The 16,130-nt window shown below is 39.5% G+C and overlaps 1 protein-coding gene across 1 annotated transcript; it reads left to right on the forward strand.

Annotated features, from left to right (window-relative positions):
* Nucleotides 1-935: 935 nt before the first annotated feature.
* Nucleotides 936-13,503, forward strand: LOC129106787 (gamma-aminobutyric acid receptor subunit rho-1-like). The gene is made up of 10 exons (XM_054618008.1): nucleotides 936-1,018; nucleotides 4,220-4,270; nucleotides 5,736-5,842; nucleotides 8,293-8,360; nucleotides 8,443-8,666; nucleotides 10,742-10,824; nucleotides 11,054-11,194; nucleotides 11,287-11,439; nucleotides 12,421-12,617; nucleotides 13,216-13,503. Exons 1-10 carry the CDS (start codon nucleotides 936-938, stop codon nucleotides 13,501-13,503), a joined length of 1,395 nt encoding a protein of 464 aa, XP_054473983.1.
* Nucleotides 13,504-16,130: the final 2,627 nt, after the last annotated feature.

Below are 16,130 nucleotides of genomic sequence, written 5' to 3' on the forward strand. Positions count from 1 at the left end.
ATCCCGGACCAATCAGTAACTGTTTATGAATTCTTTATGGACTGAAAGAGTCAAAAGCATTTCCATTCAGTGTTGTTTTTCCCATCCATCCAAAGATGCACTTCATGGTTCCCTCTATAGATAAACGTCTTGTAAACAAGCTTTGTAAAAGTGTTTGATTTCAATTCAAACCAGATTTCTTTTTAGTTTAGGGGGTATGATTTAAATTTTGTTTCATATTTATTCTCATTATTATCTACCCAAGATCTTCCTTGTTGCCAGTGTTTTGGTACTTTTTGTAAAAAGAAAAAAAAAAAACGTTTAATGAATGAATTTTGTTGTATAGTATGTGTATTTATTGTCTGTGTAGTTGTATAGTATGTGTATTTATTGTCTATGTGTATTTATTGTCTGTGTCTGTTGTATAGTATGTATAGTATGTGTATTTATTGTCTGTGTAGTTGTATAGTATGTGTATTTATTGTCTGTGTAGTTGTATAGTATGTGTATTTATTGTCTGTGTATTTATTGTCTGTGTAGTTGTATAGTTGTATATAGTTGTATAGTATGTATAGTATGTGTATTTATTGTCTGTGTAGTTGTATAGTATGTGTATTTATTGTCTGTGTAGTTGTATAGTATGTGTATTTATTGTCTGTGTCTGTGTAGTTGAGCTGCTGCAACACTTGAATTTCCCCATGGGGATCAATAAAGGAATATAATGAAATCTTAAGTAAAGAGGTAAAAAATGAAACACCAAAGTATGGTTTACAGTTTGTACTACCTTGTCATTTGCAAGAACCTTCATCATTCCAAGCTTTGATTGTAGAAATAAATGTTATGTATACCCCTCCTTCCTCTGGGAGATTAAACACCGTGGCATCATCTATACATCCTCTCTCTGCGCGTCCAGTCCGGTTTTGAGGCTCTTGGAGACGGCTGGGACTCTGGACACCATGCACACGGACGTGGTGCTGCTCGTCCTGCTGGTTTGGATGGCCGGTGTGCAGGAGGGACAAACACTGTGCCGAAACGTCAGGTCAGTCCACCGGGCAGGAGAGGCTTGGATGAGTTGTGCCGTGCGTAAATACGCGTAAAGATGGAAAGAAAAAGTCATTTAAACGTGTGTAAAATCTTCTATTTCACACCTTTATTAAAACAATCGACATATTTTATAATAGGATTATACACACTTATTATTTGCACAATGGTGATGTGGCAGATCAACCAGGCAGCTCTAAAGAATACATGGTTAAACAAGCTGATGTGCGTTTTGGAAGAAAACTACAAGATGAATGAGTCTATTCCAGATTAAACTAAACTAACTTATTTACACTGAAAAGAGCAGTTGACAAAACAATATGTAATGTAATGTAATGTAATGTAATGTAACTCAAGGTCCACTTACAGTTCTGTTCGGGTTACTTTCGACCTTATCACAGGATCCTCATTTGGAATTCAAATTTGTAGATGAACCACTTTGGTTTTACTTGATAATAATTAGTTTCTGTACCAAGAGTTTAAGACAGAGATGATATCACTACATTTAGTCAACATCTAATGTTTAAATCTGGATGTGCAATGTACACACAGTGGGATTTATTAGAAATATGCTTGATAATTTATCTCCTATATGCTTATAATTCCTTTATTATATATCATATTGGTGAGAATAACTGCTTTTTGAGGTGTGTTGACGTGTAAGCCTCTCATGCATGGCTCCTATTGCTGCCTGCCTTTACATTATATCTCACATGTTTCATATATCATCATTATTTCAGTGCGATCAACTGATGAGAGGGGGTTTTAGTGGTTATTTAGTCAATAATGTATACATTTTAGAAAAGAAAACCGTCTTGACTGTTTTTGGAGGATTGCTTTCCATTTAAAAATTCAGATTTCAGATCTTATTTTTCCTTATCGTGCTGACCGGTTATGAAAGTAGCACATGGCGCTGTTGCATTTGGTTGTAAGGGGAGTAAAAGGATTTCCCCTCCTCTTTCGGTCCTGGCTTCTGTCACTCTGATGTAATGTTATTAATTATTCTGATTTAGGCATATAACAGTTTGATGCTCTTAAATGGCTTCTATGGGTTTAATATATCTGGCTATATTCTCAACAACTGAATTTTCAAACTAAACTGTTAAAAAGCACTAGAAAAATTAGCTGTTCAGACTTAGTTTGGTTTTAATATGATTAAATTATTAAAGCTTTTATTTTGTAGTAGTACTAAAGTTATAATAATAAACATACATTGGTCCTCTGGTGTTGCAGCTTGCAGCTTTCTGGAGAACCACTCTTTCAAACAACTTCACACTCAATAATCAATACACCTGATCAACCTCATCACACATCCAACAACAACACCGCTGACTTTCCACGCTTGGTAATCAAAGCTGACTTTTTCAGCTGACAGCAACAAAAGGTGACGTGTGCCTGGTTAGAGAAATCACTTACTCTGATTACGTAACCTGTAATCTGAGCGCGTTAATGTGCTTTCTGAATTATTGCTATTGTTGTGGCTTTGGTGAAAGGTTAGCCGGGTGGAAGGAAGGTCAGCAATTAAATGTCATTTATAGAAAAGCACCAATTTAAAACGTGTAATACTGTTTTTCTGCAGTGCATCTGTCGGAAGATACAGTTTGGGATTTGAGGAGTTTATAAGTGGAAACTGACTTGCCTCCCAAACATGATAAATGATGTTGCTGCTTTCCATCACTCAATAATGTAACACAACAGGCTTTACAGGAACCTGATGCTCTGCCAGAGGATAAAACACTCTGTTGTGGTTTCACAGAGTGCTTTGTTTAAATGTCAAATTTGAGAGAGAATAAGACATTCTTTCTCTTACAAATGAAAAGCTGATTTTGTTATCAATAAAACGGGCCCTTATCCAATTCAATTCAATTTTGAGCTTTAAAGACAATATCCTCTTTGGCAAAACCATAGAATTATACACTACTATAAGTTTCTTAGCAGCTTCTTCAGTTTTTTTTCATGTATGTATATTACTGTATCATCTGCGTACAGTTTGACATCAGCTCCAATACATTCCGACATTACCAGTGGGGGACACGGTATTTTTGATCCGTACACACTGATTCTTGTTGTCGGGGTAGGATTTGAACCAGCATAAAGCAGTGAGAGAAAAAATATTCAAGTTTTGTAAGAAGAATGTTACATTACATTACATTACATTACAGTCATTTAGCAGACGCTTTTATCCAAAGCGACTTACAGGAAGTGTATTCAACATAGGTATTCAAGAGAACTACTAGTCACCAGAAGTCATAAGTGCATCTCCTTTCTTAAACAAGCATCTTAAAGCATAAACCAGAGCAAAAGTATAGTGCAGAGGCAAATTACTACGAAAACAATAATTGCAACAGACTAATATGAATATAATAAGTGCTACAAACTACTACGAATAGGATAAGTGCAGTAAACGAATATGAATTCAATAAGTGCAGCGAACTGATATGGACAACTCAGAGACCTGTAATTTTTGATTGGCTATCCCCGGTCTAAATCGCGAGCATATCAAACGCATTTTTCTCTTGCATGTCTGTTAATATATACGGCCATTTGCAACGGCTCTGTGCAGCTTGACTGCAGTTCACTGTCTAACGCTTCATGTTGAGTGTTTAGCTCTTATTTCAAACAGAAACTTTCAGTACTGCTTTGTGTTTAGTTCCTTTAGATATTAGCTCTGTTAGCTGTATTAGCTCCGTTAGGTGTATTAGAACTGTTAGCTGTTAGCTGTGTGAGTTGTATTAGCACCGTTAGCTACTAGCTCTGTTAGCTGTATTTGCCCTGTCAGCTGTATTTAGACCTGTTAGCTGTATGAGCTGAGCTGAGTCCCCTACCGGCTGTTGTCAGTCAATCAATGAAAAATGTTTTTAAAAAGTGTGAATCACTGCAGCCATCTTGAGCACAAAAATATATTAGACTGATGAATCCATTAGTCTTTGAGATATGCTCTTCCTTCTTAGAACAGACTCATACCTTGAGAGAATCAAATTTATTCGATTTTCCCTCCTTTGTTGTAGAGTTCATGTTTTTCAGCTGTTTATGTAAGGGATAAGATTGAAACAATCAAGTCACAAACTTCCTAAATCTTTATTCTGTTTTCCAACATGCCCAAATTATTCTAAGATTACTTTCACCCAATTTAGCTTCAGTGCTATTAATCATTACATAATGCATGCCTAAAAATCACGTAATGTTCCCCCCCTTTCAGATCGAAAAGAGAAATGCCTCTGACAGAAGGATCCGGTTGCAAGATTGGCAGGTATGACGCACCTCTGTGTTTTTGTTTTTTATTTAGTCCAATTAGAACGATAACAGGGGTTAGAAAGGAGGATCTCATAACAGAGATTAAAGCATCATGGATTTAGAGGCACATGGTCAACATTTTAATCACACTATTGTTTGCAGTATCTAGGAGGATGGGCCGCTTCCGTTTATTACTAAACCCAATATAATCCATTCTTATCCCTCAGAATCAGGAAATTCATAAGATTATTTCGCCTTTGTTACATCAACTCATAAACAACACTCTACAATGCAAAAAAAATCAAAGTACTGTTAGGTGTTCAAAACAGAGAAGAGCTTATTATCAGTAAACCTTGATTAGTAGTTAAATAGCTCAGGTGATTTGAAAGCAGCCTAAGAGAAGCATTGGTAAATGTAGCTGGAGAAGAAGAAGAAGTGGACGTAGCCATCGTTACGTCACCCATTGGTTTGTGGACTGATGTTTTGAAGCCTTGAGTTCGTAGATTTCGCCGTTGCCATCTTTAATTGTATCTGGTTGTATAGAAGTCTATGAGAAAATGACTCTACTTCTCTCTTGATTAATTCCCTCAGTAAACATTGTAAACATGAGTTTATGGTCTCAATCTCTAGTTTCAAGTCTTCTTCAATACAGCATGATGTTCATTTAGTAAATTATGGTCCATTTAGAGTCAAAGAGACCATAAAGCAGGGTATGCTTTAGGGCGGGCTTACTGTGATGGACAGGTTGCTACAAGAGCCGTGTATGGCGTCTCTACGTAACTCATCCGGATTCCAAATATCTAACTTCCATTTCTAGTTTGCAAAAAACAACTACATGGCGACGACTGTAATCCAAGATGGCGACGGCCAAAATGGCGAAACTCAAGTCTTCAAAACAGCAGTCCACAAACTAATGGCTGACGTCACGATGACTTCGTCAACTTCTTATATACAGTCTTTGAACTCAACCCAGAAGTTGTTGATTTATCCATTTGATTTTCCAGAATTGCAGAAAATAAGGTCTCTTACACTTTTTGTTCAACCACTTGTATGGTTTTTGAAGCGTGAATGCAATCAGCAAAAGTAAAAAGCTAACGTTAAGCTATAAAGGAACTACACCACTGTCACATGACTTCACATCACCACCACTAAGCTGAAGGAGGACTAGTTTTTAAGTGATGACGTTTAGTCGTCTCATTTAGACACTTTGTTGGCAACCGCCTCTCTTTTAAGACACGTGAAAGCTTCTAAATTCACCAGAGGGATATTTACTGACGTATTTTATATCTTGGAACAAAACTTTAAGCCATCTAGCCAAAAACACATTTTAAAAAACCCATTGAAAAATACTAATTTCCTTGTGTTTAGGACTCATTTTTCTAAAACACTGAATCGCTCATCTTTCTCAGTGACCCAAAACGTCATATGTGGTGGTTAAGATATTAACCCTTCAATAGTTGTTCTCCAAACACTTCCATCAGCACCATTTTCAAGAGGAGTCCAGATGTAACTAAAGTCTGGGGTTCGAAGTCAGAGCAGCTGCTGAGGATATCCGACCACGACTTTACAATGCGACCAGGATTCGGAGGTAAGAAGGTTCATCTTTCTTGAATACATGGATCAGTGTTGACTCTACTCGAAGATCATTTAGTATTAGTTAATTTATTAGCCACATTAAGTGTTATTTTAGACTTTACACTAAACCCAATCCCAGATTTGTGTCCAGCACTGGCTTGTAATGATGACATAACTGCAACAGCTATTTCAAAGCTCCAGTGTGCCGTTCTGTCTGACAGCTGGTTGGCTTTAACAATCAGCTTGTTTCTCATGTTGTTCTGTGAAACCTGCATGAACTGGGAACACCTTTCCTGGTCGATCCACAGGGACATATTTAATCTCTGCAGAAGTTTAAGCTCATCGATGTGGTTCTCTTTTCACATGGCTGTGTGAGTCTCACTGCTTTAACCAAACCCCCAAATAAAACCATTTTTATGAGCGGGGGGGGGACCCGAACAGGAGGCTGGTGATAAAAACTGCAGTCTGCATAGTCTTTCTGTTTTGCCCTGAGGTCACTTTTGCAAAATGGCAGCAGGCCAGGGTGGAAGTTAATAAACACTAGGGCTGAACCTGATTCAGAATTTTTGGGATTGGAAGCGGATTTGGATGTTCAATATGAAAAGTCGACAAATCTTCTATAGCTATTCCAAATGCATTGCCATGAGTTTCAGCGATTGCTTCCACCACATTAATGTTGTCAAATGCAGCCCGACACAGTTTCATAATGAACCGAAAATATTGTTTCACTTCATAACGGTTGGGGTCCGTGCAGTCTGCCCGGGGGATTCAGTTTTCGGAAGGTCAGAGATGCACCGATCCGTGCGGAAGCATCTCTCATCTGGGCGCATTTTCTCTGTTACCGTGCACCGTGGCCGAGTCCAGCTTCACTTGGAAATGCACCTGGTGAAGGTAGCTAGGTGCATTGGCCATGCGATTTATAGCACAGGATTTAAACTTCTTCGATTTAACAAACACCAGGCTTTTGAGGAGGGACTGTCTGAGATTGTCGGCCACCATCGTTTCATTCATAGCGTCTTTCCCCTCTCTATGGACACCTTTGCCTTGACATGGGGAAAGATCTTGGTCTGGGTTTACTTGGTTTAGGTAAGGGAGAGACTTTAGAAAGAAAATCGAAATCGGCAGGTCAGAGTTCTAGATCATTTATATAGCTTGTTAAAAACAACTGGAGTGCTGTCAACAAAACAAGAAAAAAGCAACAGATGAAAGAAAACAGCATGCATTACAGTGACAATTAGGATAAGAGGACTCATTGCGCTGCCTTCTGTGCCTTTTGTTTGGGAAATCTCCACCTGACTGCTTTGATGGGGATTTGGATTTGGAAATTGTTTGAAGCAAAAGCATAAAAAGTCACAACCTCCAAATATACACAGATAATCCTGACGGTTTCCAATGAGGCACCGCGGCCACATCTGCACTCGTTGGCTCTGCTAAGACAGAAAGAGTTTTGCGGTTTTGTGCCTTTGTAAAATGTGTTATTGTTGCTTTGCAACAGTTTAAATGAATTAAATAAAATTACCTGAAATCTTACGTAGCGTAATTTGCCTGCTTGATGTGTTGACATCAATGTTACTAAAGTTGGTAAAGTCTTATAGCTTTGGGTCTCCAGCAAAAGTCACCACAAAGCTAAAGCTAAAGACGTCGGACGCTTTTTTCAACTCGAGGCGTTCAGGGCGCTCCAGCAAAAAAGCTAGAGCGGAAAATGTCGTGAGTAAACTATTACCACTTGAAACTATTTCTTGCCTGTGGCAGTGAGTAAGTGAATTTCCATCCACCTGTTTTTATGCCCTTTTTGAATTTGAGCATAAAAAACAGTGAAGTAGAATTGCCGTAAATTCTAAAAGACCAAATACTGTGCAACGTTTTTTGGGGCTTTATTAATGAAACTTCAGAAGGCAGTTAATGGACAGAGTGCGGTGTTACAGTTAGAATGTGGAGGATCATGGGTAATACATGCCCCAATCAATAGTCCTGGTTGGTTTGCCAAAGGACGGTGCCAGGTTTAGGAGGAATTAAGTGAGAGGCTGAGGAAGAGGCACGGACCTGGGATTAAGTTCCCTGATCACAAATTTCATCACAAAATTTGGGGAAAAGGCAGAATTAATGGAAAATGTGACACAAGACAGACTTTCGGACAAAAAGCTACTGTTTCAGTTGCAGGATAATTACCAAATATGACCAGAAAAAAAAGGTTCCTTGAGGAATTCTTGCATTGCTGCATGTGTTGCTAAAGAACTCAAGTTGTATTTTAGAAAGGGAACGTTTTCCATGGCAGATTCTATTTGTAGAGCTAAAGTAGAAAAGTTGGTGTAATGTAACTTAACTATTTCAGATTTGACTGGAGCTCTTAATAACGTCATCTTGATGCCAAATCTGTCTGATCTGAAACTGTCCACTGCTGTATTTGAACACTCATGTAAACACTACAGTAAATTAAATAATATATATAATATTTCTCTGTAGGGCCTGCAGTCCCCGTTGGAGTGGACGTCCAGGTTGAAAGTTTGGATGCCATCTCAGAGGTCGACATGGTACGTCTGAAACTAACCGTGAGTAAGGAAATGTTGTTGGTTGAGATAATAACGTTACGGGACACGTCTCTCTTTGTTTAAGGACTTTACTATGACGCTGTATTTGAGGCACTACTGGAAAGACGAACGTCTGTCTTTCAAAAGCAACAACAACCTGAGCATGACCTTCGACGGCCGCCTGGTGAAGAACATCTGGGTGCCGGATATGTTTTTCGTCCACTCTAAGAAGTCCTTCACCCATGACACCACCACTGAAAACGTCATGCTGCGAGTTTACCCCGATGGAAAAGTCCTCTACAGCCTCCGGTAAACACTCAACACACACAGTATGAAACAACTGAAAGTGGCTGTTGAGTGATGTGGAACTATTACTATTGGGTCTATTTCTTGCCACATTTTTATGCACTTATCCAATTTGCACATACATTTTCTCGGGAAATGCCGTAAATTCTAAAAGACAAAATATTGCGAAAAGATTTTTACGCTTGGCTGAAGTAGAAGAAGTTGTCATTTTATATTTAATAAGCTGTTAATAACGCCACCTTGTTGCGCCTTTTTCTTCTGTTATGATTTAATGGCACCTGACTGGAGAATTTGTGCCACAAGCTGTTAATGTCTTAGGTCCCCTAACCCTAACCCTAACTCCCAATATTAAAATAATGGTAGCAGATGGAATTTAATGCACTCCCCAAAAGTCTTGTCATTGGTACTATTTCAGAAAAAAAAGTTACGTAGCAATCCTAATGAATAAGAACACTACAGTTTCACATTATGCATTTTAAGATATTCCATTGTTAGTACTAAATACATGCGGTACATGTGATACCTCTGAAGTGAGGCAGGTTAGGATGTTAGTGGGTGTTCAGGGATTTAATTGCCATTGGCCGTCCTGCCAGGACAAAGTGGCACCAGCTGCCACCGTAAAAGATGTGTATTTAAGGGGATAACGTTCTGCCAATTACGGCCGCTAATGCTGGCGAGAAAGGCCTCGTAATTTTGGCGAGCGATAGGAGGCTCAGGGCCAAGATAGTTGGTTTTGTAATCCACATTACAGAGCCCGGCAGAGAATTACAGCTGGCCATCTGCCTCCTGTTGTGACCACTAAAGCGCTGCATCGCCGTCCTGATGGACATCAGCATCTGCAAATCAGCGTTCACTATTGATATCAGGGGCATCATAATGCTATCTGGTAAATGAGGGAAGAGTAGCTGGATGGTAAGTGGGAGATATAAGCGTTCTCATCACATGGTCGGGGGGTTAATCTGTGTGGGGTTGGTGCTGGTTGGAGATTTCCCAGACCAAAGGCAGATTGGCGATGTGAGGGTGCGGACCTTGTGGCCGTGTCTCTCATCCTATGAGCTGGATTATGTATTTTCATTTATCATCTCTGTGCTGGAAACCAAATCTCTGCTGACCCACTCAGTATGTGCCCCGTGGATATGGAGGGGTGATGCTCTGCTAACGGTTAGACGTGCATTATGGGCCCATAAAGAAAAGTCATCGGCCTCTATTAACAGTTTTTATCACCAGACTTTCTATCAAAATTAGCATGCATGTGTGTGTGTGTTTAAAAACAAGGGAAAACTGGCTAAAAATAGGCGATGAACTCCTTTTCCATTGCCAGCAGACCATCTAGTAGACAAGTCACAAACGTAACAAACCCAGGAAACACAGTGAAAATGTAGGTTACTTCCTTTTTTCGTATCTGTTACTTAAACAGACTCTTGAAACTCTCAAATCAGAGTTGGTGAAGGTTGGAACAGTGGAAAAAAACAATACAATTACTTGAATTAAGTGTGTGTAACAATAACAATTGATGTAGAATTACTGTTTCTGTCAATAGAGTCTGGTATCTTTAAGAGGAGCTTATAACAGCTGTTTCTTTTTCACATCTAACTTCATGAATTAAGGTTTTATTTTGACCAAATTTGTTGGTTGTTGGTACACTGAAAAGGTCAACAGAGATGGTTGTGATGATATTTTTGTCTCTGTCTAGTTTAATTAGAAGTGTAGTTTAGTTTCTGTTATGTTTGAATGCAGTGCTTTTTACAATCGTTGAGGTAAAATCACTGTTTCTGTCAATGGAGTGCGGTGGCTTTGAGGAGAGCATTGTGGTTTTATGTTTTGTACGTAAATAAATTATAATAATTGTCCAAATCCCTGTTGATTTTATTTATTATTTATTAATTTCATCCAAACGTCACACCGCATCGCACCAAAGAAAGGGGCATAAATGATCGGGTCCACCTCACGTTTCCATCACTGCCAATCAGAACTGGAGCTGATAAATACTTGTGACTTCTCTAATTCTTCTTCTAATAATTATTTATGTGGTGCCATTTTTTCCCGTACATCACCACAGCTTTGTTTTGTCATTGCAGGGTGACAGTCACAGCCATGTGTAGCATGGACCTGAGTCGCTTTCCTCTCGATACACAGACATGCTCTTTGGAGATAGAGAGCTGTAAGTGACGTGATGTGATCAAGCTTGATGTGGCTTTTCCTCTCCTCTGATCAATCCTGAGACTTCTGTAGAAAGTCTTTGTCGTAGCTGCAGAAGCAGTGAGATATTTCTCCTTTTGTCATGTTTTCTGTTAACATGTAAATATGTCAAATCAAGGAAATCTTTATGTCTGAAGGACTGTGGAGAATTTATGCAACAGGTATTTCATTTGAGCTCTTTGTCTCTGCAGATGCGTACACAGATGATGACCTGATGCTCTACTGGAAGGAAGGGAACAGGTCACTAAACACAGACGAGAAAATCTCTCTCTCCCAGTTCCTCATCCAGGAGTTTCACACCACCACCAAGCTGGCCTTCTACAGCAGCACGGGTACCGACAGGAAGTGCAGATATCTCTTTTTATATCATGCCTACAGCACCTTTAGTCTCTTTGACCTCTAACCTTTTCTTCCCTGTCTCCAGGCTGGTACAACCGTCTGTACATCAACTTCACTCTGCGGCGCCACGTCTTCTTCTTCCTGCTGCAGACCTACTTCCCCGCCACCCTGATGGTCATGCTGTCCTGGGTGTCCTTCTGGATCGACCGCAGGGCCGTCCCCGCCAGAGTGCCGCTGGGTAAGAGAGCCCGGCCTTCGTTAGCTAATTGGTGCGGTGGTTGGTCAGGTGATGCTGGCTTAGCTGATCTGGACATTTTTTCACATTATCATTCTTTCTCTCAAAGCCCACAGATGATTAAAATAACAATAATTTAAAAGTGCTATATAAAAGATTAGGAGCATCTTAATCACTCTCACCATGGCAACGGCAACAGACAGGGCCAACAGTTCACGGCAAGGTCATCAAAGCTCAGATTGCATTCATGATGGCCGTTTACCTTCAATTAACTTATAGCTGCTGCGCTAATGGTAATTACTAGTACTAATGCTAATCACTAGCATGCTGGCTGTTGTTATGATTGTCGCTACATAAGTGGTGTAAAAGGTCTGTTATAGTGACAAAATACAGTATGAACTCAAATTTGAGTTGAGATGCAAAACTTACATATATGTAGGCTAGGGATTAGGATCAGCGCTGGCGATTAGCGTAAGCCTTTTTATAGGAAGGGGGTTTGTTAGTGAAGAAATCTGCCTCCATATGAATCACTTGGCTCCAGGTCAGCTTATAGCAAAATTAATTTGCCATAGCGGAGTTTCAACCAGTCGCTATGCATATTTATAAGTCAAATACTTTAGATAATATAGTTTGACTTTAATGCATCAATAACACTACACATTACCCATATGCGTTGGTTTTCAGCTGAAAAAAATGGTTTTGGAGGGTTTAGTTTCTTCTTTATTGTGAAGAATGTAATATTTGCAGTCCCACAACTTCCATAATCTTTAAATGGCAGCTACAGGTAACTATTTAAACTTGAGTCCAGTTCTAACAACTACAATTTTTATTTGGCACTTTGTGTGAGTCGATTTTGGTAAGAAATAGGATTGTATTTAGAGCAATTAAGTGGAAGTTTTAGCTTCTTATACAGAGGGAATAGCAATGTGCTTTCAGCCAAAAGAGACCAGTTTCACCTTCTCTGCACTTGTTGCCCTTCCTCAGGTATAACCACGGTGCTCACCATGTCCACCATCATCACCGGAGTCAACGCCTCCATGCCCAGGGTGTCCTACATCAAAGCCGTGGACATTTACCTCTGGGTCAGTTTTGTCTTTGTGTTCCTGTCGGTGATAGAGTACGCTGCCGTCAACTACCTGTCTACTCTACAGGAACGCAAGGAGAGGGTGCTCCGAGAGAGGGTGAGTATCCAGACGCTCAGCTCTATGCTCATGGATGTGCATTTAATAAAGGCTTTAACTTTGGCTCGCAATGAAATGTTGGTACATCTATTCAAGGTCCCCAGAGGATGAATCCTACTGATGTTGATTTCCTCACTTTTTATGATCAGGTCACATTTTTTATTTGTCCAATACTTTGGATTATGACCAAATTCCCATGAGCCTTACTTTGTGAACTTTGTGTTAAGCGCTAATTAGCAAATGTAAGCATGCAATGGTGAAAATAGTAAACATGTTAAAGAGCTTTTAGCAGTAGACTGAGGTCAATTTTACTAAATACTATAACAGTTGTTGAGCCACTTTATTCAGAATTTGAAATAAAAAATTTTGGCCAGTGAACTGAATTTGCCAAATTGAATATAATTGAAGTAAAAAATTACATTTATTCAGGTAATTTATAGTCTTATTCATTGTTTAAATCACATTTTCTCCAAAACAAGATTAAATATTTAACAATCTGGACAGTGTCAGTTTGTATTCCAAGATTATTTGCTAAATTTCTTTTGTGAACATGTCGTGTTTTTGGAACGCCTTTAAGTACTTTTCTGTCTACTTGCAGCTGCCATGCACCTGTGGTTTGGCCCACCCTGGCATGATGTCATCCAGCTACAGCGAGGTGAACGCCAACACGATGGGGAACTACGGCATGCCGGAGGAGAACGGGATGAAACGGGAGAGGATGCTGGTGCAGCTGGCCATGGAGAGCGACCAGGTCACGGGTCACGTCGGCTCCAGCGCCTTCAGCAGCGTCTGGATCGACACGCACATCATAGACAAGTACTCCCGGGTCCTCTTTCCTGGATCTTACTTCCTCTTCAACCTCATCTACTGGACGATCTACTCCTAACACAGACGGGGACTCGAGCAGACCCAAACTAACTTCTGGCAGAAGCGTGAAAAATCTGAATCCCTGCTTGTTAAAGCGGTTGACAGATGCACTTGTGCGCTAAACTTGCAGATTTGGGCTTTTTTTGTCTTCAAATTTGAAAATAGAAGATGGAACTAGGGCTGTCTTTGTGAGGAAAGAATTTCTGTTTTTGGCTCAACAGCTTACTTAATTTATCCTGATTTTAACTGTAATATAAATAAGCTTTATTCCGCTATTATTAGGTATATTGTTGCTTTTTAAATGACAAGATAACAGTTTAACTAATAAGTTGAACTAATCAAATACTTGTTTGTTTAATGCAGAACATAGCAGGGATGTGAAGCGCAGCAATTTTTTTCAGCTGAGCAAAATATCCGCAGTTAAAAATGTCGGTATTGTCAGTACTTCCCACCCCTCCTCTGTTGTGATTGGACGACAGGGTAAAAAGTGACTTTGATGAGCTCAGCCTTTTAACCCACAGATGAACATTTTTGAACTCTCGGCGACCAGAAAAGACTCAGCGCCTCGTCACGCTGCTGGATTTTGGAGCATAATGTAAATACGCAGCACTACCATTGCAAAAGTGTAAAACACAGCAGTTGTGGCAGTTGTTGGGACAGCCCTAGAAGTCCCATTCAAGGAGAGACTCCCAAAAAACACATTCTACTTCACCTCGGACTTCGGGTCTGGACTGGACAGAGCCTCAGAGGACGTTTGCCGATGGGCAGCTATGTCTGGACAATTTTAAGAGTAAGAGGTTGGTATCTGCCAGTTGTTAGTTAAGGTATTCCCAACTGGTTCAGAGCTAAATAACCTCTTCAATCAAGGGCTAAAAACTAATTGTAGACAGTACATCAGTGAATACAGTGTAAACCTATTTTTCTAGCCTCAGGTGCATTTGGTTTTGGTTTCATCTTTTCCCTCCAAGGGTCTTATTTTATTTAGGCTAACGGAAAGACGTTTTTGCAGGAAATCATATTGTTGTCTGGATGACAACAAACAGCACCTAATGTCTTTTTTTTTTCATCAGTTCATCTAACCACATTTTTTCATTTCAGGTTCTAACACAATTGTATTTGTTCTTCCGGTGTAGTGCTAGTAGCGTTTTTAAACAATGACATTCAGCATCTACACTGTGGTGATCGGATGGTTTTACAGGACCACATCCATCAGTGAGTGGGAGGACAACTGAAATCACATATGAGGACTTTTTTAATTACTTTGTAGTCTCTTGGTGTAGATGGCTCCACTACGAGGAACTACTGAAGTAGCTCCGCACAGAAAGTTGAAAATTCAAGATATAAGTTCCTCTAAAGAGCCAAACTGTCTGTTTTCTATCAAGATACCTAGCTCAACAAATTGGTGTTTTTTTTTATTTAAATCTTTATTATTTTTCAATACCCCATGGTTAAATCTGGCAGTGAGAGTAATCAGAACCAGGACTGAGCTGGGCAGACTGTCAGACCCTTTCGCAGTAAATGAGAGGTTTTCTAAAGGGAGTCTGGTGCTCGGGAACAATACCGCTTTCGACCACAGGGACCGCCAAAATCAACACAAAAGGAAAGTTCCTTGTTGTAACTTTAACCACAGCTTTTTTAAAGCTTTAAAACATTTTATTTGAGCAGGTAAAGGAGTAGAAAGCTTACAACGCGAGGCAACTTCATCTCCATTTTCACTCTTAAGTCTCTTAAGACTCTTAAGCACCCTGGTTCAGCCAATGAATAAGGTCAATAAAGTGAGGAACCTCCGTCTGTCTGTTTGTCCTTCACATATCTCAAGAACTGTTCACCTGAACTATTTAACACTCAGTAGGTGTATTCATGGGGACCCAAGGAGATGCACTGTCGAATTTGGTCAAATTTGGACAGTGCAATTTTAACATAAAGTACCCCAAGGCGTTTCACTACAAAATGTATTTGTCTCTTTTTTAGTTGCACTCTTCACTAAAAGTGCGTTTTCATAATAGGCACAATTGATTTGTATTGTGTGCCAGTCATTGGTGAAAGAAACACATAATCAAAGGTAAGTTTGCATTCAAACAGCAGCTGTTTGTAATGTTTTTATTCAAGTCAAATCTTCAGGGTTTCATGGTTATATGTCATTGTTTCATCATTTGACCTGTTTCTTGATATCTTGTTGCTTGAACTTACACCTGGTAGTAGTCACCGACAATCTCTTGCAGACTTTCACATCTCCTCTTGTAACTCTTCACGTCAATATGTGAAATCATGTATTTGGTAAGTGGAACAGAATTATTGATTAAAAATGTTTTTTCTTAGAGTAGTTGTTCTCAGACCATTTACTGCTTAAACATCTCTTGACTTGTATAACAAAGAGATATGATTGCCATGCAGGTCAGCAGAACATCCCACATGTTTGGAGTCAAATGAAGTCTGTTTGACCAACAGGCCAAAGTTTTTTTACAAGGCTGGTTTTGAAAAGCGTCCTTCTGTTGTCTTTTTAGCTTATGTAATGTCTGCTGTGACATCTGTCGTGGCTTATGTCAATTTAAGACAAAGCCGAACAGGCAGACATGGTAGACATAAACCCAGAGCTTAGGAAAAATCATTGTAAACAATGAAAACAACAATCTCTATCCACTGCTA

Source organism: Anoplopoma fimbria, chromosome 18 (assembly GCF_027596085.1).
Source record: "Anoplopoma fimbria isolate UVic2021 breed Golden Eagle Sablefish chromosome 18, Afim_UVic_2022, whole genome shotgun sequence".
In the NCBI taxonomy this organism is placed as follows: domain Eukaryota; kingdom Metazoa; phylum Chordata; class Actinopteri; order Perciformes; family Anoplopomatidae; genus Anoplopoma; species Anoplopoma fimbria.